Genomic DNA, 23,658 nt, shown 5'->3' on the forward strand with positions numbered 1-23,658 from the left:
CCCGGATTCTCCTGTTTTTCTTTATGGGCCTCCCCATCTCTACGCTTGGCTTGCCAGAAGTTCCGCCTGCTCTGAATCTTGGGGAAGTTTAGAAAGTGCGAGGAGATGAGACATCATAAATCCAGCAGTGGAGGTAGAGAGGAGGTCCATGTGGCAGCTTCCAGTGCTTATTACGGGGCACTGCAGTGCACACCCTAGAGCATAGGAAGGGGTCCTTGGGGGTGTACCTGCAAAGGTGTTCATCCCCCATGTGAGTATGCTGATGGTTTCAGGTAGCCTGGGCTTCCTCCTCAATAAATCACAAGGACATAGAGACCTTTGCTAAGGACTTAGGGTTGCTAGGTCCCTCTGGGTAGCTGGTGGGGGGAATTCCATCGCATGTTTCAGTGACGTGCCCAGGGCTATTTTTGGGCAGGAACACACAGGAACGGAGTTCTGGCTGGCTCCCAAGTTGGCCACGCCCAGCAGGAACTCATTAGCATAATAGGCCACACCCAACAGCAGAAACTCATTAGGATTGGCTACGTTAGGGGTGTGCGGCCTAACATGCAAAGGAGTTCCTGCTACAAAAAAAGCCCTGGGTTTGGACAACAAAGTAAACAGAATAAGAAGCAAAAGGTGGGTGTGGCTGGATTACCACACTTCTGGTAACATGGGGGTGCGGCCTAATATGCTAATGAGCTGTGCTGTCAGGGGTGTGGCCCAATACGCTAATGAGTTCCTGCTATTGGGTGTGGCCTATTATGCTAATGAGTTCCTGCTGGGCTTTTTCTACAAAAAGAGCCCTGGACGTGCCCATGTGACTTCCAGTATGACTCGGAAGTGATGTAGGCATGTTGGTGGTGTCAGGGGAGACACTCTGGTTTGGGGGCGAAAACTCTATGGTAGAATTAGCTTCTACTGTAGCTTTTTCCCAAAAACCAGAGCATTGCCCTGACATGCCTACGTCACCTCTGGGTCCATCTGTAAGTCACGTAGGCATGTCGCTGAAATGTCAGGTGTTCTTCCCTTGTCTGGAGGATAATTACCCCACCAACAAGCTGATCTGCGCAGCAAGGTTGGCCCTGGCAGCGGGGGGCCCATCCCCCAAAGGGGTGTGTGTGTTCCAGCATCCCTAGCTAAGGTAATAAATAGCAGTAGGCCTCCACTGCGGTGAGTTAAGCTTGCCTACCCCAACGCAGTTGGGGCACAATCCAGTCAAACTCTTACAAGTTGTTGGGTTATTGTTATTAATTTCTAGAGTTGATTAGCAGAGTAATCAGCATTCAGCAAAGTATTAAAGAGTCAGAGTCCATGGCGTGTTTAAAATATAAAAGTTTACTACAACCTAGCATGGGGAAAAGGTATATGGGATGAAAAATAACAAAGAGGTATATTTCTACATCCTTACAGCTAGACAGAACATGGCAGAGGTCTAATGGAGACTGAACGTCTTCTTGCTCAGGACAAAGAGCCATAAAATGCTAATACTAGCCACTCTCGTCTCCAATCAGAACAGCAAACTAGATCTGAAGTTGCCGGGGGTTTCCAGCTCTCTAAACAGATTGGTTATAAACAAACATGTGATCTAGCAAACAGTATTAACCCAGTAAATACTGAAATAGACGTGTTTAAACTTGTAACATCCAACACAAGTTCTGTTCCTTCTCGGGGGGGGGGGGATTCCTCCTTTCAGTTCTTGCATTCAAACCCGGCTGAGACCTTTTAAGTGCTTACCATTGTCTGAATTGTTCCTGCACTGTGTACCCAGTCAAGTGCGGCTGTTTGTGCATGCAGATGTTTCGTTGCAGAAGGGTAGGATGGTTCCCCACAGGGGACTCAACAGAAGTCACTGGGAGTAAGGGTCGGTTCACCCGCATACCCATTGACACGTTGACAAGTGTACCATCCAGAGAAGGGCTTGCAAGTGTGAGTGAATTGTCATCACGGATCTCGTTCTCCAGGTCAGGGTTTTCATAGCGCCTGCCCCACGATACGGTTTTACAAACGACTCATAGCCTCAGTTAAAGAGAGTTCGCTTTTGAGGGAGGGTTGAGTGCAATGTTCCCTCTAAGCTGTGGAGTCTTGTGAGCAAAAATCCTACTTTGTGAGCTACCGGCATTAAAGTTGTGAGCGGGCGATTTGGCTGCTGCAGAAATTAGTTTGCTCTGGAGCCCTCCTTCCTGAGCTGAGACAAAAATGTGTGAGCCGGAGGCTAAAAAACTGTGAGCTAGCTCACCCTAACTCAGTTTAGAGAGAACAGTGGTTGGGTGTGTATTTCTTTTTCTTTTCTTTTTTTTTTAAAGTACCCGAAGGTACACGTTTATTATTTTCTTATATACCTACACACAGACATATACAACTACAACAAACAACATATAGGCCAAGAGACTTATTACAATCTGTTACTACATCTACACCATCGCTTCATTGTTCTCTAACATTTGTTAATATTCTCTAGTTCCATTATTATATATTGCTACACACTCCAATGTTAATTTTGCCATATCAGCTTAATCTTTAACTCCATTCTCATTGTACCAATCATATAGCCTCTTCCAGGTTTTTTGAAATGTCCATTTCTTTGTACCTCTCATTTCCATGGTTAATTTGTCCATTTCCGCCGCTTCTAATAGTTTATTAATGTATTCTTGTTTAGTTGGTGTTTCTTGGATCTTCCAGTATTTGGCATATAATATCCTTGCCGCCGTTGACATGTATACAATCAAGTATCTATCCGTTTCCTTAAACTCTTTCGGAAAGATTGTGTGTATTTCTTATCTGGAATAGTAGACTGGGATTAGTGATTGTAATGTGATGCAATGAATATTAGAATGTAATGGCATTTAGAATGGTAGATGGAAATGTATCTCTCCGGTCTGGTGACGGAGGAGACGTAAAACTGCATCTCAGAGAGTAGGATGCGGTTAGTTCCCTCCCTGCTTGAGAGGAGATGGATGGAGCCTAACAACAGGGTCTCAGTTAATTACTCTTAACATCCCACAATTAAGAAGGACACATTTACACATCAGTCTCCCAACTGCGCCGCATTTTTGTTTGCTTCACTGTGTTTCCCCCCAGAATTAAATCCAAACAAATGGTGGCCATATAAACTTAGCTTGTTATTCCTGTTCGGTTCTCACGTCTGTTAAAACACCTTCATTACGTTGTATGCTGATTTGCTGTTCGCCCTCTACCTGTATGCCTGGACTGATAACTTCCATTTCAGTGTATCTGAGGAAGTGTGCGTGCACTTGAGATCTTCTACTTTGAATCAAACTTTGTTGGTCTTAAAGGTGCCACTGGACTCAGACTTTGTTCTGTTGCTTCAGACCAACCCGGTGGCCCATCTGAACCTATCTACATGCAAGTGAGACCCTGCCTTAGCTCTACCCGAGTTCTTCCACTTAACGCATTAAGAGCCAGCGTGGCATAGTGGTTAGAGTATTGGGCTAGGAGCTGGGAGACCCAAGTTTGAATCTCCACTTGTGCCATGGGAGCTCACTGGGTGACCTTTGGCCAGTCACACACTCTCAGCCTAACCTACCTCACAGGGCTGTTGTGAGGATACAATGGAGGAGAGGAGACCAACGTAAGCCGCTTTGGGTCCCCATTGGGGAGAAAGGCGGGATATAAATAAATTAAATCAAAGAAATAAATTAGTGAAATTGAAACTCTCTTATCACTTGTAGCTGGATTTGTGCAACCAGGTTTTTCAGACGTACCCTACAGGATCATGGTTGAGTGGAATTTCTAGTTAGCCTATTGATAGAAGGGCAGAACTCGGGGGGGGGGCGACATGGAGGTTAATGGGATCCGGTGTCCGCTTCTGGGGAAAGCCATCAAACTCACTTCAGTTGCCCCCCCCCCACAGGGAAGGAAGCTTTTACGTGGAGAAGAAGAACTAGAAGAGATTGGATTTATACCCCGCCCTTCACTTGGCGTCTCAGAGCGGCTTACAAACTCCTTTCCCTTCCCCTCCCCACAACAGACACCCTGTGAGGTGGGTGGGGCTGAGAGAACTCTGACACAGACTGCTCTTTTTCAAGGACAGCTGTGCCAGAGCTTGTGACTGACCCAAGGTCACATCAGCAGGTGCAAGTGGAGGAGTGGGGAATCAAACCCGGTTCTCCCAGATTAGAGTCCGCACACTTAACCACTACACCAAACTGGCTCTCATGGAGACTTCATTGGCACATGAGTAGGATTGCTTGACTCAAGCCCTTTGGTTCCCAGATTGCTTTGGGCCTTCCAGAAAAATGAAGCCCATGTTGCTTTCTGTGGCTTGTTATTATGGGCATTAAGACTAAAGCCAGCACGTCCCGGGAATAGATCCTAAAATTTTACATAGCCAGAAGAAGCGCTGAAAAGTCCAGAGCAACAATCTTTAGTTTGGGACAGTGAAATGCGGCCTTCACCGCCCCTGAAGGGTGTCCGCGTCCTTACTGTACATGTTCTGCTGTCATAAAAAAAAAATGAACAAAATCCCAAGTCCAGCAACACCTTAATGACCAACAGTATCTTCCAGGGTGTAAGGTTTCAGGAGTCAAAGTTCGCTTTTGAGATGATCTGACAAAAGTGAGCTTTGGCTCGTGAGCAGTTCACGCCCCAGAAGATCATGATTTGAGTCCAGTGGCACCTTAGAGACCAACAAGATTTCCAGGGTATAAGCTCTGGAGACTCTGAGCTTCCTTTGTTAGATGTGTGTCTGGAAAGTGGTATCGATTCACAGACGATTTATGGCAACCCCTTGGGGTTTTCAAGGCAAAAGACTAACGGAGGTGGTTTGTCATTGCCTGCCTCTGTATAGAGGCCCTGTTATTCCTTGGCAGACTCCCATCCAACTACTGACCAGGGCTTGACCCTACTTAGTTTCGATGATCTGATGAGATCAGGATAGCTTGGGCCAGCCAGGTCAGGGTCTTTGTTAGATACTAGGGATGGGCACGAACTGAGAAAACGGAGGTTCGTCCCAGTTCATGGTTCGTGGGGTTACACGAACCACGAACCTTCACAAACCTCCCCTTTTAACAAAACCAGTTCATTTCATGAGGTTTGTGATGCAGTATGGAAATCTTCGCTCCCTCCTTTCTGCTGGTGGCAGTTCCCTGATGCCAGGGGCTTGGAAGTGGGGGGGGGGAGCGAAAGGGATTGCTGAAATGGGTTGCATCTCGCTCGCTCCCCTCCCCACTTCCCACCACAAACCCCATGAACCTCTGAAAACCATGTGGAGGGTTGTGGATAGAGATGGGCGTCAACCTCCGTTTGCAAACCACGAACCAAATAGGTTCGTCCCGAATTTAGGTTCGTGACGGGGTTCGTGCCCATCCCTATTAGATACCTTTGTCATATTTAACAAAGAGAGCTGCGACTCTCAAAAGCTTTATACCACAGAAATCTTGCTGGTCTTTCAGGCGCTACTGGACTCAAACCTTTCTCCCGCAGACCGACACAGCCGCCCACCTGAAACTATAAAAAGGTGAGGCGGGCCTATTAGAACTGGATTGTTTCTTTAACGGACCCGTCTCCTAGAAAAGCAGCCAGAGTCCAAAATGACATGGAGGCCCGTCCCCTGAAGCGACTCCGTTTTAGGAACGCAAGAAGGGCATCGGTTAAAATGGTTTTGTTGTTCAACGTTTTCTTGAACCAAATTAGGGAAACGGTATTTTGTCCTGGAGGTGAGACTGACTTGATTTTTCTCAGCGGTGTTTTTGTATTCATTTGTCCTGCTTCTCTTCCCTGTTGTGTCCATCCAGGAGAGGCAGCAGTCCCTGGAGACGGTCGAGAAGGAGACGAGAACCACCCTGCAGAAGCTCTTCCCTGCCGTCTCCCTTCCTTCCACCTTGGTAAGTCGGACGGTCCCCCTCTGCTTATATTGCCCCTAGCTGGGCAAAGCTGATTCCTTCATAGGTGTTGCTGGAGAACCGGGTGGCTTGGCTTGAAGGCTTAGCGCCATCAGGGTAGCTCTCTGGGGAGCTCCGGCTGGGTTGGTCTGCCACGTGCTATTCGCTTTTCAACGATGGCAACTTCGGGCTCTTGAAAACAACTTATTTGCTTTTATGAGGAGGTTGCGGGGGGACATGATTGCTCTCAGTTTGGTGTAGTGGTTAAGTGTGCGGACTCTAATCTGGGAGAACCGGGTTTGATTCCCCACTCCTCCACTTGCACCTGGCTGGATGGCCTTGGGCAAGCCGTAGTTCTGTCAGAGCTCTCTCAGACCCGCCTACCTCAGAGGTGTCTGTTGTGGGGAGGGGAAGGGAAAGGAGTTTGTCAGCCGCTCTGAGACTCCTTTGGGTAGTGAAGGGCGGGGTATAAATCCAATCTCCTCCTCCTCCTCCTCTTCTTCTTCTTCTTCTCTTGAAGTATTTGAATGGCTGTCACTTAGAGGAGGGCAGGGAGCTGTTCCTGGTGGCAGCGGAGGAGAGGACTCGCAAGAATGGGTTTAAATGAAGGGCGGGAAGGTACCGGCTGAATATTAGGAAAACCTTTTTGACAATAGGAGTTGTGCCGCAGTGGAATCAGCTGCCTTGGGAGTTGGTGGGCTCCCCCTCCCTGGCAGTCTTCAAGCAGCGGCTGGACAAGCACTCGTCAGGGATGCTCTAGGCCAGGGGTGGGCAAATGTGCTTAACATAAGAGCCACATAGAATAAATGTCAGGTGTTTGAGAGCCACAAATCACGAAGAAATATCACACACACGTTTTTATTGGATAACATGCAGATTTGCTTTTTATTAACATTAAACGAGACTGCCGAAAATGAAACCGAAAGGGGTAAAAACAGATATTGATAATGATATTTATTTGTCCGATGACATTTGTGGGCTCGATGGGGTGGGGGTGCTTTGGGAACGCTTTTAAAGTTGCTCTCTTTCTCTGCTCCCCCCCCCCCTTGCCTCAAGCCAGCCCAGGGAGGGGAACACTGGCTGGGGAAGGGAAGACCGATCAGGGAGGCATGCCTCCCCTCCCCTTTGCTTCCCCAGCCGCCCTGCCGGGAGCCACACAATATGTGTGAAAGAGCCGCATGGGGCTCCCGAGCCGCAGTTTGGCCACCCCCTGCTCGAGGCTGGTCCTGCATTGAGCAGGGGGTTGGAGTAGGTGGCCTCTAGGGCCCCTTCCAACTCGGTGGTTCTATGATTCTGTGTTAGCGTATGGTGTCCAAGCCTCGAGGGATGTCAGGCGCTTCCCTTACATCACCCGTATGGATCAGTAAAGCCGTCTTAGACCCAGGCTGTTGACCCATCTAAGCCGGGTTTGCCTAACTAAAGAGGGAGTGGCTCCGTGAGGTTTCAGGCAGAAGGACAGAGCAGTCATTGGAGGACGGGGCAGTCGGTGGCTATTTCAGTTGCAGGCTCCGTACTGGTGAAATGAGCTCCCGGAGGAGATCAGGGCCCTGCGGGATCTTGTGCAGTTCCGCAGGGCCTGCAAGACGGAGCTCTTCCGCCAGGCTTTCAACTAGGAGCTGATCAGCCCGGGTTAGATATATTGGCTAAGAGCCTGATGTGAGCTACTTTTGAAGTATTTAGGAACTAGAAAGAGTCCAATTTGGAAACCTTGTGATTATGCGGATGCAGAGCTGAGATCTTATGTATGAAAAAGAAAATTCAAAACGAGTGGTAACTCCGGGGAAGTTCGTCCATTCTTTCTTCATTTGACGTCTTCACTTTTCATCTTTGACGTCTTCACTGTTGAAAAGAGATTAAAACAATGGACTGATTACATTTTGACTGCATGTTATATCGGATTCTATAATATTTGCGCGTTTTGGAGTCATTCTATTGTAATTAGTATGGTATTTCCAGCATGCCGTCTTATGTACCGAATGTTTCAGCACCAGCACTTTATGAGACTCTTTGTTTTATTGTAATTGAATTTTTAAACTGTTTTTATGTGAATGAATGGTCACTTACAGACCAAATCATTATTGGTTAAAACTGATTTTCTTATCCACTGGCCTTTCCCATACTATGATGCAAGACAACTTTGTTCCCTTATGGCGGAAACAGATAGAAGATAAACTGGTCTGTTATGGTTTTTCAAAACAATTTATTCTGTCCTTGGGACATGAGCAGGCTAGATCAGTTCTAAAACAAAGAATACTAGATGTTGAACGACAGATGGACGTGAGTAGGATTAGGAGCCCTGTATTTGATGTAAGTACACTTAATAAGATAACTTTGAGATCTTATATCAAATATTTAGACATTTGCAACCACAGAAGAATTTTTACCCTATTAAGATACAACGCCTTACCCTCAGCCATAATGGAGGCAAGATATACTAGAACACAGAGGAAAAGTTGTATATGTGGGTTGGGAGCTGACGAAACATTGGAACATGTAATTTTTGATTGTATTATATATCAAAACATTAGGGAAGATTTGATCAAGCCCATAGTTAATTCCTTTCCAGGTCGTAATAGAAGCATACTTTTGTCAACTATGCTGGCAGGGGATAACCAAAAGCTGACTAGGATGGTTGCCAAATTTGGTTGGTTGGCATACCAAACTAGGAAAGAAATAAAGTACAGATAGGCCTAAATCTAATTTCTGATCTTAATATTGATTTTATCATGTCTGTATTTTAACACTTTTAGATTCTTATTTATAATTTTAGATGCCATAATATTTTATAATTTTATTGCTCCCTTATCTGTACTTATCTGTCTTCTATTATACTGGTCTATGACCGTAATAAAGGCTTGTTGTTGACCAAATACGTAAGCCGCCCTGAGCCCAGGGGTGCGGGGTATATATTAAATAAATAAATTGTAACGACATAGAGCTGAAAGGGACCTGCATTGTGCAGGGGGTTGGACTAGATGACCCTGGAGGTCCCTTCCAACTCTATGATTCTATAACCCCAAGGGCCATCTGCACGATGCAGGAAATTCACGTCTGCCTCCGCCTGCCCCCCCACACCCCCAGGGATACACTTTCGTATTTTAGCGGTGGATCGAGCCCTCATTGCACAAGTGAAAGAAGCAAATTTGGGGAGCTCCAGCAGGGAGGGCGCCTGCCATATCTAGGCCCCCAGTCGGATTATGCCCCCGCCTCTCTTTATTTTAAGTCTTTGGGGGGCTAAACAGGGGAACCCTCGTGGTCTAAGAGTTCGGCTGCTATTAAATGGGAGTTGCTGACTGGAGTCCGGCCACCGGCAGCTGGTCGATTCATGGTTTTCTAAACTTGGCAAGGCCGCTGTGGTGGTCAGCAGCTTTCTCTGACCGTGTCTGTCTCCCGCAGAGCCACGCAGAATGGATGCGAGGATTTGAAAAGGCGTTGCAGGAGGAGCGCACAAAAGAAGCGCCTCGATCGGAGGAGGCGAAGGTGGGTGCGGACGGCTTTCTGTGTGTTTCTTTTAGATTAATCTTCATTCACGAAGGTTCCTTTCAGGCAGAGCGAGAAAGCAACTGGTTCTGTACTTGGGGGAACGGCCTCAGAACTCCCGAGATGCACAGGCTGCAATCGTGCCAAACACCCAGGCTGTTGAACAGGAACTACTTAGCATGGAACTGCTGTGGCAGGGGCCCCGACTGGGGCACCGGCCGACGCCTTTCCTGGTGCCGTCCAAGTGTTTTGAGAAAGAGGGTGGGGCTTTTGCCCTGCAGGACTTCTGATTGGCCGTTGGAGATCTTTTTTTTTCCTTTTTAAAATTCTTTATTAATTATTAAGTTACCACACACATTAAAAATTCCAAAAGTAGAACTGTTATAATGTTATCGGCCGATTTGTGATGCAGAAGAAAACCTAGGTGAAACCTAAATTTCCATCCACCCACATAACAACTTATATTGACAATAAGCTTACAATTTTAACAGGATGCTGTACTAATTTCTACATGGGAAAATCTTCATTCTGTCTCAGAAACCCAGTAACTGGCTTCCAGGTTTCATCATAATCACAGGGTGAAAAAGACAGCTGGGCACCAACAAAGAAAGAATAGGAGATATGATTGGTTGTGCAGATTTTTTTTAAAAAAATACTGCTTTTGGCAGCAGCTGCCAATAACTCCAGCATCTTCCACTGTGTGTATGCCAGAAAATATTTTTCAACAATATTTTCACTTTAAAAGGCATTCTTTTAGGCAGAGCTTCTTCCCAAAATGTCGAAGTGTTACTATTAGACTTAATGCATGACCTCACTTCCTGACATTTTTGTGGTTGGCTCCGCCTACTGGGGTAGCCATGTTGTGGTCGAGCCCACCACCCTGCCCCAGATTTCCAAAGGCGCCTGCGGGCTCCAAAAGGTTGGGGTCACCTGAACTATCGGAACTGGTAGAAGAGAGTTCAAGCCCATTGGCACCTCTGAGACCAACAACGTTTTATCCAAAGTGTAAACTTTGGTGTGCAAAGCACACTCCGTCAGACAAAACCGGAATAAAATCTCAAAAGCTAGTTATGGGGGGGGGGCGCCGCCATTAGGAGGGGCCACTCAGAGCCCAGATGCAGATGCGGGGCTGAAATATTTAAGAGCAACTCCCCACAAGGAAAATATCTATAAAATGATATATAGATGGCATTGGACACCGGTAAAAATTGCAAGGTGTTATCCAAGTTCATCCAAGATATGTTGGAGATGCAAAAGGAATACAGGGTCATATCTTCACGTATGGTGGGAATGTGTTAAAATTCGGAATTTTGGGGAAAAAATTCATAACTTTTTTCCAAGGGTAATAAAAATTAATATTCCATTGATGCCGGAAGTGTATCTATTAAATATGTTACCGGATACAATCAGAGATCATGTGCATATAATAATATACATATTAACAGCAGCTAGAATTCTCATAGCCAAAGAGATGGAAATCAGAGAGTTTACCATCCATAAAAGAATTGAAATATAAAGTTCTAGAAGTAGCAGAGATGGATAAGCTGAATATGTTCCTAAAAAATAAACCAGAAGAGACTTTTTGGGAAAGATGGGGAATAGTATATGACTGGCTAAAGATAGGTATAAGTTAGGTAATAAAGGAGGGGAATGCTAGTACATGTCCTTGTTGTTTTTTTTACTTGATGTAGGATCAAAGTTGTCTATATGTTTTAACGTATGTTAAATAATGTAAAACACAGAGATTACGGTGTGGTGGTTGTAAAATGGAAAAATTGGAAAATAAACTTACAAAAAAAGAAAGAAAGAAAGCTGTGAACACAAAAAAAAAAAGAAAGAAAGAAATTGGAATGGGTGGCCGGTAGGACCGATCGTTGCCGCCATCCAATGATCCTACCGGCCACCCATTTCAGTCCCAGCTCTGCAAAGGCCTCTGGGCTCTGAGCGGTCTCTCCTAGCGGCTTACCCCTGCCCTCTTTCCCCCCATAACTAGCTCCTGAGATTTTAGTCCAGTTTTGTCTGACAAAGTGTGCTTTGCACACCAAAGCTTACACTTTGGACAAAACTTTGTTGGACTCCACGGTGCCACCGGACTCAAACTTTGTTCCGCCGCTTCTGACCAACCTGAATTTATCGGGATTGGTGTTATCGTCGCAGAATCACCAGTAGGCAAAGAAATGGGTTTCTTCCTTAGTGCCTCCCCCCCCTTAAGAGAGTTCCCTCCTAAGGATGCACTTAGCCCAGGTGGCATAATCTCGGGGCCCTTTGCAGGATCTTCCGTTTTCGCCCCTGTTGCAGTCTGTGGGGGCCCGTTAGAAGCAGAAAGGCCCTTCCCGCGTAGCAGTAAGAATCCAGCTGGAATGACACAGAGAGAGAGAGAGAAAAAACAGAGCTGTGCTTGTTTTGCCCAGATGAGCCTGTCACTGCTAGGAGAAGAGGCCCCGTACAAGAGGGGAGGGGGGGGGATGCCCCATGGCTCCGTCTGTGATGTAAGAAAGATGTGTGAATGGCAGTAAATCAGCATACAAACACGAGAGTCTACAAACACAGATGTGGGAACAAAGGTTTGAGGCTTACATCCAATCTCAGCTATAATCTCCCAGCACTTACATAAGAACATAAGAGAAGCCAATGCTGGATCAGGCCAATGGCCCATCCAGTCCAATACCAGGTACCATCAGGAGGTCCACCAGTGGGGCCAGAACTCCAGAAGCCCTCCCACTGTACCCCCCCCAAGCACCAAGAAGACAGAGCAACATTTGCCCCAGAGCCCCTATCTATACCTTGTGGCTAATAGCCACTGATGGACCTCTGCTCCATATGCCTATCTTAATTCCCTTTTGAAGCATCTTGACTCTAAACAGCCCTTCCGGAGAACAACCCCCACCCTACCCCCTATTAAGTAATGGTTGAGGAGAGTCTGTTCCCCTGTACCTGAGGAAGTGAGCTTGCACACGAAAGAGTATCCCATGAATAAGACTTTTGTTGGTCTTAAAGGTGCCCCACTGGACTCCAACTTCGTTCTGCTGCTTCCAACCAACACGGCGACCCCTCCCGAATATGGCCAGATATAACGATTGGTGGAAAAAAGAACACTTAATGCTTACCTGCACACTCTTGGGCTCCCCAAGGAGCATGCTCACGCAGAGAAGCCCCGTGAAGTCCCGTCCCCATTACGGGGACTTTGCCCCGCCGAAGTGTGTCTTCTGTTCAGGAGATGGTTTCTTTCCCCCCCTTAACAGGTGATGGAGCAGAAGTTGAAGGAAGCGGACGAGTTGCATATCATGCTGCAGCAGGAGTGCGAAAAGTACAAAGCGGTCCTTGCAGAGACGGTAAGGCAGAGCCTCTTTTCGGTGCTGGTTGTGCCTGGCGGAATTGTCACTTGCCGGCTTCCTGAGAACGGTAAGATAACCGCAGTTCTCTGTTTGACTCAGGAGGGCATCTTGCAAAGGCTACAGAGGAGCGTGGAAGAGGAGGAGAGCAAGTGGAAAGTCAAAATCGAAGAATCACAAAAGGAGCTCCAGCAGGTATTTTTGACGCCTTCCCGTGGCCGCTTCTGTCCCTCAGTCATAAATCCAGAGGAGTTAGCCATGTTAGTTTGTTCCTGCAGAATAGTAAAAAGTCCAGTAGCCCCTTTGAGACCAACAAACGTATTTGTAGCATAAGCTTTCGAGAAACACAGCATCTGACAAAGAGAGCTGTGTTTCTTGAAAGCTCATGCTACAAACAATGCTCCCTCTAAGCTGTGGAGTCTTGTGAGCAAAAAATCTACTTTGTGAGCTACCGGCATTAAAGTGGTGAGCGGGCCATTTGGCTACTGCATCAATTAGTTTGCTCTGGAGCAGTGTTCCCTCTAAACTGCGTTAGTGTGAGTTAGCTCACAGTTTTTTAGCCTCTGGCTCACACATTTTTGTCTTAGCTCAGGAAGGATGGCACCAGAGCAAACTAATTTACGCAGTAGCCAAATCGCTATCTCACAACTTTAATGCCAGTAGCTCACAAAGTAGAATTTTTGCTCACAAGACTCCACAGCTTAGAGGGAACATTGCTCTGGAGCCCTCCTTCCTGAGCTGAGACAAAAATGTGTGAGCCAGAGGCTGAAAAACTGTGAGCTAGCTCACACTAACTCAGCTTAGAGGGAACACTGGCTACAAATAAGTTTGTTCGTCTTAAAGGTGCTGCTGGACTTTACCCCCTACCCCTTAGAGCACTCTGCCTGCAGCGCTCTGAGCCTCTGTCTATACTCCGCAAACAGCATTGAGTAGCGCCGGCAATCTTTGGAACGTTCGAAAGCTCTGTGCATTTTTTCAATAACATCATCAGCCACTTGTGACTCTCAGAGAAACAGGTGCAAGCTTTTTAAACATGACAAGCTATCAAAGCTTCTAAGTGAAGGAGGCAAGGGGCTTTTCCGAATTCTCGTTTTACTTGCCGTTCAGTTCCTTTTCCTTTGGGGGGGGGGGTTTCCTGTTCCATGTGTACATTGTTCCCTGTAGTGGTCGATTGGGTACCGAACAGCTTCATTTCCAGTTTATCTCCCTGCAGATTTAAACTGCAGGGAAATCAACTGGAAATAAAGCGGTTGGACACTGAATCAACTACTAGAGGAAGCAGAACGCATGCGGAATATGGGAAAAACCCGAAGAAACAGAAACTCAACAGCGAGTAAAATGCGAATGCGGAAGAGCCCAAGGGTTGAACTTGGGAAGCTTCTGTGCGCTTTACCAGGTTACCTCCACAGCTCTTAGTCATTTTACTAAAAGGGAAGCTCCATCGTCAAAGGGATGACTTCCTGCCAGCATCTCAGCGCAAAAAGATGCTCCAAATCCAGATGATGCCCCTTTGCTGACGGAAAATCACCCCCACGTTGTTTAAACGCAGAGTTTTTGTTCAATGATGTGTGAGCCACCCTGAGCCGCTTCGGCGGAAGGGCGGGATAAAAGTTGAATGAATGAATAAATAAAATAATAAACGTGTCTCTTTGACTTACCTAATTGCAGATGCGCGCGTCGGTCAGCTTTTTGGAGCACGAAGTAGCAAGATTAAAGGCTGAAATCAAAGAAGTTGATTTGGTGAGTTGGCTTTGTTTTGGTTAGGGCTGACTTATTTATTTATTATTATTTATTAATTTCAATTTATATCCTGCCTTGCCGATGCAGCGCTGGCTCAAGGCGGCTTACACAGTTAAAATACAATAGAACCAATAAATACAATAAAAATTAACAATTAAAAGACAATTACATAAGGTGCTAATATATACAGATGGCAGTGATATACAGATAACTGTACATGGTCTGATAAGGAAAGGCCATGTCCAGCGTAGTAATATAGGGCAGTTCGCGAAGAGCAGAAAGCAGGGATTTACTCCTGCTTTTTTCTCTTCACAAAAAACAGCTGAGCAGCAGGGAGTTCCGAGGTGTTTAAACCAAACATCTGAGCAGCAGTCCACACCACTCAGCTGTTTGGAAACCCCTGCGTTCTGCTTCTTGTGAAAAGCCGCGGGGAGCAGAAAGCCAGGATTTAAACTTTAAATGACTCACGAACAGATACTGACCGGTTCGGTTCAGGGTTCGCTTCGCGGTTCATCCACGAACCACCAACTGCACTGCAGAAATGCAATTCGTGCCCATCCCTAGTAGTGACTGCTGCATTCTACACCCGCTGAAGTTCCGGAACCGTCTGCAAGGGCAATCTCATGTACAGGCTACAGCTGGTTAACAGCAATCCAGTCTGGGTGTTGCCAGAGCATACACAACCGTAGGCCAATCTCTTCCTCTGCAAAGGGCTGCATCTGGGCACATCAGCTTATTTATCTCATTTATATCCCACTTTTTTTATTTATACCCCAACGGGACCCAAAGCAGCTTATATCATTCTCCTCTCCTCCATTTTATCCTCACAGCAACCCTGTGAGGTAGGTTAGGCCCCCCAGCGAGCTTCCATGGCATGAGCAGGGATTTGAACTTGGGTCTTCAAGATACTAGTGTGGGCAAGTATGTGGAAAACGGTAAAGTTCATGAGAGCGGTAGCATACAAAGAAAATGTATATAAGATGTTTCATAGATGGCACTGGGCGCCTGATAAGCTAGCCAAATGTTATAAGGGGTACCCAAATGTATGTTGGAAATGTAAAACATGTAAAGGGACGTTCTACCACATGTGGTGGCAATGTAGTAAGATACAAGAATTCTGGAAAACGGTGAGAGAAGTAATACAAAGAAGCCTGGGTAAAAATGTAGCATTAAAACCGGAAATATATCTCTTAAACATGATCCCGAAAGGATATAATAATCAAGACTCATACATAATTAGTTATGTTATAACGGCTGCCAGACTGTTACTAGCTCGACAATGGAAAGCAGAAGGGTTACCTACCAAAGAAGATCTGATGAACAAGATATTAGAATTAGCCAGAATGGACGACCTAAGCTTAATGATGCAGAATAAAAATGAGAAGGTACATAAAAAGAGATGGGGAAAAGTGTATAAATGGATAGAGGAACAGACAGGAACCCACAATACCTAATCTGTATATAAACCACAATGAGAGAAATGACTCTGATATGTATGCAAATGAAGTAGATGAAATGTATGTAAGTTACTTTTAATAAAATAAAAAAAAATTTCAAAAAGAAAAGAAAAGATACTAGTCCAACACTCTTAACCACTACACTGCACTGGCTTCTGAGGAAAGGTGGTTTTAGCCATAGAAGTCACTCGGGCTTTTCCTAAGTAATTTCACTTTCAAAATGTTTCCCCCCCAACTTCCTGCCTGCCCTGGTTCAACAGAAATCCAGGCAGCTGACTCCAAAGTAGGGTGCTGCATCCAAAAACCTCAACAAGCTGTGGAGCGTAAGAGGAGGCCGATCCATTGGTTCAGATTCCAATCAACGAGTAAAGTTTAACTACCAATTTAGGCCTCGAGGCTGGAGAATCATGCAGCTTTATGTTCACAAGGTTAACTTGCCATCGACGCGTGGAAATGTCTGAAAGAGAACGTGTGTGTGTGTGTGTGAATCATGACCTTTGGCTTGTTTTTGAAGCTTAAAAAGGAGCGAGAACACTTGGAGCAGGAACTGGAGAAAGCAGAAATCGAGCGATCAACGTACGTTTCCGAAGTCCGAGAGGTAAACGCCCTGCCCAGGTGCAGCTACCATATTGCTTTTCTCTCCCCCCCCCCCCCCCTCTTTCGAGCATAAACTCGGCTGGCCCAGTAATAAAATGCTTGCTTGGCAAAAGTAAATGGGACGTTGTTGCGCTTGTGGCTTCAGTGCAGACAGACATACTAATCTGAATGGGTGCGGGGAAACGGGGGTAACATGAGGCAGCCGATCCTAAAGCTTCTGAAAACTTCATTTCAGCTCAAAGATCTCTTGACTGAGTTGCAGAAAAAGCTTGATGATTCATATTCTGAAGCCGTAAGGCAGAACGAAGAGTTAAATTTGGTAAGAGGCCTCCGCCCTCCACCGAACACGTCGACTCCCAAGCGGAGAAACCTCTTCGAATCCTCTCTGTCTGCTAACCGCTTCAGCTCCTCCTTTTGATTGTCATTTCAGTACTCCTGCGGCCTCTCTGCCTCTTAATAATAACACCGATTCTTAATAACAATAACACTTGACGTTTTCCTTTCCCCCTTTTTTGCCTCAATTGCTTTCGTCTGGAGATCGGCTTTCGCGGCACGTGAAACGGGCATGGCTGCAGTCCTGCAGTTGCTGATTTGCTTAAACTAGGGCCTGTGCCTTTTAACGGAAGATGGGGGCCCTGTTGGGCTGGACGCATTTTTGGACGGAAGGCCCCAAGTGCTGAAGGGCAAAACTGCAGACGAGCCGGACGATCCTTTGTATGCAAGTAGGATTGTCCAGATCCTCTGCAGTTTTGCCTTTCAGCACTTGGGAGACAGGGGGACAGGGAGGGGCCGTGGCTCAGTGGAAGAGCCTCTGCTTCGCGTGCAGAAGTTCCCAGGTTCAAGCCCCGGCGTCTCCAGTTTAAAAAAGGATCTGCCTTACAGTGAATCAGACCCTGGGTCCATCGAGGTCAGTCTTGTCTACTCAGGCTGGCAGCTGCTCTCCAGGGTCTCAGGCGGAGGTCTTTCCCATCACCTACAGCCTGGGCCTTTTCACTGGACACGCCGGGGGTTGAGCCTGGGACCTTCTGCGTGCCAAGCAGATGCTCTACCACTGAGCCACGGTCCCTCTCGGACAATCGCATGAATCTCACGTGCAGCGGCCTCATTCTGAAGCAGAGCACCGATCCATCAACCTCACCAGGACTCCAGGGTCTCAGGCTGGGGTCTTTCCTATCGCCTACTGCCCGGCACTTTTAACCGGAGACGTCGGGGATTGAACCTGGGGCCTTCTGCACGCCAAGCAGATGCTCTACCGCTGAGCCACGGCCCTTCTCCGTAGCTCTTCCACCATTTCCTTCTCCGTAGCTCTTCCACCATTTCCTTTCATGCAGTAATAACCATTTGGGGAGCAATCTGTGTCGTTTTGAGCAGGATGGCTCGGTCTTAGGTCCGGGTGGGTAGCCATGTTGGTCTGCAGTCGAAGAGCAGGACTCGAATCCAGGAGCCCCTTAGAGACACAACACGGTTTTCAGGGGATGAGCTTCGAAGAGTCCAAGCTCTCTTTCTGAGATCCCTGGGAAGCTTCTATACTAGGAATCCTGTTGGCTCTGGCGTCTTCTAGAAGTGAGAACCAGGGTTTGAGATTCCGTGAGGAGAAGCTGACATTAAAGTCACGGCATCCTTTGAGACAGGGGAATGGCATATCCCAGGGTGACCTTCCCCTGCGTCCTTCTCACATGGAGATGCTGTCTGCCCAAGGGGGGGGTGTGTCTCCATTTAATCACATCCTGTAAAACCTCAAGTGTAGGCAGGGACAAGAGTTAAATTGTGATGATCCTGAGATGGAGAAGAGGAGAATAGTCCCTTTTTTTTTTTTTTAAAGGACTATTGGGAAGAGAACAAGCAGACTTTTTCTGGGGGGGGCGGGTTGTATTTTTCATATTTTATTTATTTATTTCAACTTACTACCCCGCTCGAACCCCCTAAGGGGTCTCTGAGCGGCTACAGTTACTCATTTATCCCTAACCACAATTATTAGGGGTGGGGACAATCCCTACCGGCACCCAGTGGAGGGGTTAGTCGATCTTTTTCTCCCGGGTCGGCTACGTCGACTTCGGCGTCACTCGGCTTCTGGCTCCTTTTTTCCTTTCCGGCGGTCTTTCAGTGGCGGATCGGTCGGGCCCTTCTGTCACGCGGCATGCTCCAGCGCGGCCTTGACTCAGTCCTCGCGGCTCCGCCCCGCCTGCGCCATCCACACTCTCGTGTCGTCCTGGCTCCGCCTCTCCGCCGACGTCTGTTCCGCCTCCGATGTTGTGCCCGGACACCATATGTGCATAGATGGAGATGGGTCGCCGTGTTAGTCTGTCTGTAGCGGTAGAAAAGGGCAAGAGTCCAGGAGCACCTTAAAGGCTGACAAAATATGTGGCGGGGGAGGAGCTTTCGTGAGTCACCGCTGAAGAAGTGAGCAGTGACCCACGAAAGCTCATACCCTGCCACGTATTTTGTTAGTCTTCATATGTGTGCACCTGGAAGTCACGGCGACCTCTGGTGCCTGACCCCTCCTGGGGGCCTGGAGGATATCCAGAGAGGTGGCTGAGTAAAGCCTGCCCCCGCCTCCCGACTGCTGGTATTCCAAGGAGGCCTCCCATCCAAGGACTTGCCAGAGTCGACTCTGCTTAGCTTTTGAGATCTAAAAATATAGAAGCTGTAATGCAACGAACATAAAATTGAGCAAACTTCAGAGGACGGCGAAAGACAGGAAGGCCTGGTGGGATCTATTCCATGGGGTCACGAAGAGTCGGACTCAACTGTGCGACTGAACAACAACAACAAATGACGTACAAAACGCTTATAATCTCACAATAATGATACAAAAACAAACAGTCAAATTGAAAAATATTAATTCCCAACAGGTATCAGAAAGATGGACGAACGTCTCCAGAGTTTTGGCATTCGTTTCGTGAAGAACGTCTTCCAAACATCAAAATGTGCTATACGAAACATAATATGCAACATGAGATACAAAATGTGAACCATTGTACAGGCAGTGTTTGGGCAATAAATATTTGTATAAAGCTTGTATACATACATAGTGTAGACACTATGGTACACATTTTGTATATCATGTTGCATATTATGTTGCGTATAGCACATCTTGATGTTTGGAAGAAGTGCTTCACGAAACGAATGCCAAAACTCCGGAGAAGTTCGTCCATCTTTCTGATACCTGTTGTGAATTAATATTTTTCAATTTGACTGTTTGTTTTTGTATCATTATTGTGAGATTATAAGCGTTTTGTACATCATTACAAAAAGGAGCTGCGGTGGCTCAAGTGGTTAAGACGCTGAACTGCAGGCTGTGGAAGGTCAGTAGTTCAGCAGTTCAAGACCCGGATGCCACATGACGGAGTGAGCTCCCGTCTCTAGTTCCAGCTCCTGCCAGTCTAGCTGTTCGAAAGCAAGAAATTGCAAGTAGATAAATAGGTACCGCTTCAGTGGGAAGGTAACAGCGTCCCGTGCGCCTTGGTGTTTTAGTCATGCCGGCCACATGACCACGGAAACGTCTTCCAACAGCGCTGGCTCTTCGGCTTTGAAACGGAGATGAGCACTGCAACCCTAGAGTCGGATTCGACTGGCTTTCGAGCAAGGGAACCTTTACCCTTACATCATTAAAGCTTCTATATTTTTGGTTCTCTACACTAGCTGTAACCCCTCAGTTTTGTTAGCTTTTGAGATGTGATGAAATCGGGCTTGCCTGGGCTATCCAGGTCAGGCTAGAATGAGCAGTCTCTGACGGGTTCTGCAGAAGATGGTGGAGATACCAGAACTGCTCAGTGACTTATTTTTTTTTAACGGGGAGCTTACCCAGTCCCTGGGAGGAGGGCGAGCATCATCGGCTTGAGTCATCTTGCTTTTCTGTAGGCTGAGAAGTCCTTTAACCAACCAGCGTTGGTCCAGCGCAGTGGGTGAATACTTGTGAAAAAAACCTTTGTGTGATTTTTCCGGGGACACCAGTGAGGCGTTAAAAGCAATTTAGATCCCCTCGTCCTGTTTCTAAACCCCCTGTTTTAGACTTCTGCAGATGTTTGTCCCCTTTCATCAACTTTGCGGGCGGAACCTCCTTCCGCCAAATGTCCTCCGTAGTCTGCATCTACTAATTCCCGTTGTTCTAAACCATTGTCTCGTATCCGTCCCAAGCAGCGCCGTGACCCACGGAGGTTGTGTTCAACTGGGCCCTCTCTTGTCTCTTTCAGCTGAAAACCCAGTTGAACGAGACGGTATCCAAGCTTAAAAGTGATCAGACCGAGAGGCAGAACGTGGCTGTCGACTTGCCGAAGGTGAGCAGCTCGCTTATAATGACGCTTGTTTCACCCTTGCGTGAATTAAGTTAGGGCCTGCAGCAGTGTTCCCTCTAAGCTGAGTTTGTGTGAGCTAGCTCACCCTTTTTAGCCTCCGGCTCACGAATGTTTGTCTTAGCTCAGGAAGGAGGGCTCCGGAGCGAACTGATTAATGCAGTAGCCAAATCACTCGCTCACAACTTTAATGCCAGCAGCTCACAAAGTAGAATCTTTGCTCACAAGACTCCACAGCTTAGAGGGAGCATTGTCAGGGGTCTGCAACATAGTACACTGCCACAGGAAGTGGCGGCGGCTACAAGCATGGACGGCTTCAAGAGGGAATTAGATAAGCATATGGAGCAGAGGTCCATCAGTGGCTATGGTCCATCAGTGGCTATTAGCCACAAGGTCTAGATAGGGACTCTGGGGCAAGTGATGCTCTGTCATCTTGGTGCTTGGGGGGGTCAACAGTGGGAGGGCTTCTAATGTCCTGGCCCCAATGGTGGACCTCCTGATGGCACCTGGTGTTTCTGGCCACTGTGTGACCCAGAGTGTTGGACTGGATGGGCCTTTGGCCTGATCCAACATTGGCGTCTCTTATGTTCTTATGTTCTTACCCGTGGGCAATATGGCACCCGCTGACACCTTTCCAGGTGTCCAACAAGTGCTTTTAGAAAGCGGGTGGAGCCCATGAGGCGTTCTTGCCCTAGGAGGGCTTCTGATTGGCCGCTGGACATCTGATTAAATCAGGTTAAAACAGCGTTGTTTCAGCTGCAGCTGCCACTGCACTACTGCCTTTATTGTCTCACTGCTCTTCCTCAGTGTATGTTTAAAATTATCCCTCTTTCTCCCCTATACTGGGGCTTCCTCTGTGTGCATAAGAACATCAGAGAAGCCAATGCTGGAGTAGGCCAACGGCCCATCCAGTCCAACACTCTGTGTCACACAGTGGCCAAAAATACCAGGTGCCACCAGGGGGTCCCATCAGTGGGGCCAGGACAGTACAAGCCCTCCCACTGTTGCCCCCCCCCCCCACAAGCACCAAGAATACAGAGCATCCCTTGCCCCAGCCTGAGAGTTCCTACCTATACCTTGTGGCTAATAGCCACTGATAGACCTCTGCTCCATATGTTTATCCAGTTCCCTCTTGAAGCCGTCCCTGCTTGTAGCCACCACCACTGCCTGAGGCAGTGAATTCCATCTGTTAATCACTCTTTGGGTGAAGGAGGACTTCCTTTTATCTGTCCTAACCCAACTGCTCAGCAATTTCACGGAGTACCCGCAAGTTCTTGTATGCATGACTCCTCCTGTTGCAGCGGCCATTTTCTAGTTGGCCCCACCTCCCACGGCAGCCATTTTGTAGCTCCGCCCACCACCCTGTGTCGGAATCCCAGAAGGGCCCACAGGTTCAGAAAAGGTTGGGGACCCTTGATTTAAATCCTGCATTGGTGGCTGTAGAGCAGTGACTGGGTTAAGCACATAAGAACATAAGAGATGCCAATGTTGGATCAGGCCAAAGGCCCATCCAGTCCAACACTCTGTATCACACAGTGGCCAGAAATACCAGGTCCACCAGTGGGGCCAGGACATTAGAAGCCATCCCACTGTTGACCCCCCCCCCCCAAGCACCAAGATGACAGAGCATCACTTGCCCCAGAGTCCCTATCTATACCTTGTGGCTCATAACCACTGATAGACCTCTGCTCCATATGCTTACCTAATTCCCTCTTGAAGCCGTCCATGCTTGTAGCCGCCACCACTTCCTGTGGCAGTGAATTCCAAGTGTTAATCACTCTTTGGGTGAAGAAGGACTTCCTTTTATCCGTTCTAACCCGGCCGCTCAGCAATTTCATGGAGTGCCCACGAGTTCTTGTATTGTGAGAAAGGTTCCCAGACTCTACTTCCCACATAATGCGCAGCAATCCCAGGCACACACTTGGCAAAGTGGGAATCTGGTGTGAGCTTCTCATGTGTCCCTGCCTGATGCACACATTTGCAAAGATGTGTTTGGTATTCGCACTTGACCCTTCTAGGCAGTTTATGCTGTACCGTCAGATGATGCCCAGAACTGTAATGTGTAATGTGTGAAGGGTTCCTTCCGGCATATTGAGCACTTCCTCTGAGTCTGGAAAATATGTTTCAGATTTACTTGTTTGTAGGGACTAATGTATTCGTTTTAGGCAGATCATGAACGTAGGCAGATCATGAGAGGGAGGGCAGGAAGGGTTGCCTCAGTGCTTAGTTCTCGTGACCCTTTCTTACACACCCAGGGAAAGGACGATCGCCACGTTGGGGTCAGGAAGCCATTTTTCTCCAGGACAGTTTGGCCAGGGATCCTGAGGAGGGTTTTTTTGTCATCTTCTGGGCATGGAGCAGGGGTCATTGGGTGTGTGTGTGTGGAGGGAGGTATTTGTGAATGTCCTGCCTTGTGCAGGGGGTTGGATTAGGTGACCCTGGAGGTCCCTTCCAGCTCTATGAGTCTATGATTTATTAGGGGGGATTTCTACATGGTCATGAAGTTCTCCAGGGCACCAAGCTACAAATTCAAAACCCAGCAACTTCCAGTGACTTTCTGTCTCTGTTCAGACATCACACAAAATCAGAGGTTGCATAAACTAGCTGTGGTTAGAATCGTTGGCGGAATACAGGCCAGTCCACTAAGTTTGGCTAGTTAGGTTACAGCACACCTGGCTCTGAAGTTGATTAATAAACCTCTGCCCCACCTACCTCACAGGGTGTCTGTTGTGGGGAGGGGAAGGGAAGGGAATTGTCAGCCGCTCTGAGACTCCTTTGGGTAGTGAAGGGCGGGGTATAAATCCAATCTCCTCCTCCTCTTCTTCCCCTCCTCCTCCTCCTCCTCCTCCTTCTTCTCCTCCTCCTCCTCCTCCTCCTTCTTCATTTCACAGCCTAGAGTTGCCACCTCTAGGTTAGTGACTTCTTGGAGATTTAAGGG

General features: G+C 47.4%; 1 protein-coding gene and 1 non-coding gene across 2 annotated transcripts in view; both read left to right on the top strand.

Annotated features, from left to right (window-relative positions):
* KTN1 (kinectin 1) overlaps positions 1-23,658 on the top strand; it is a 128,991-nt gene that overhangs the window by 98,091 nt on the left and 7,242 nt on the right. The window contains exons 31-38 of the mRNA XM_015407425.1: positions 5,736-5,825; positions 9,219-9,302; positions 12,545-12,634; positions 12,737-12,829; positions 14,303-14,374; positions 16,346-16,429; positions 16,664-16,747; positions 20,622-20,705. Coding sequence (XP_015262911.1) covers positions 5,736-5,825; positions 9,219-9,302; positions 12,545-12,634; positions 12,737-12,829; positions 14,303-14,374; positions 16,346-16,429; positions 16,664-16,747; positions 20,622-20,705 — 681 coding nt within the window. The remainder of the gene's footprint in view (positions 1-5,735; positions 5,826-9,218; positions 9,303-12,544; positions 12,635-12,736; positions 12,830-14,302; positions 14,375-16,345; positions 16,430-16,663; positions 16,748-20,621; positions 20,706-23,658) is intronic.
* TRNAA-CGC lies at positions 17,214-17,285 on the top strand. The gene has a single exon. It is a non-coding gene; the product is annotated as a tRNA-Ala (tRNA).

The sequence above is a fragment of the Gekko japonicus genome, unplaced genomic scaffold, assembly GCF_001447785.1.
Source record: "Gekko japonicus isolate JY-2015 unplaced genomic scaffold, Gekko_japonicus_V1.1 scaffold367, whole genome shotgun sequence".
Taxonomy (NCBI): Eukaryota; Metazoa; Chordata; class Lepidosauria; order Squamata; family Gekkonidae; genus Gekko; species Gekko japonicus.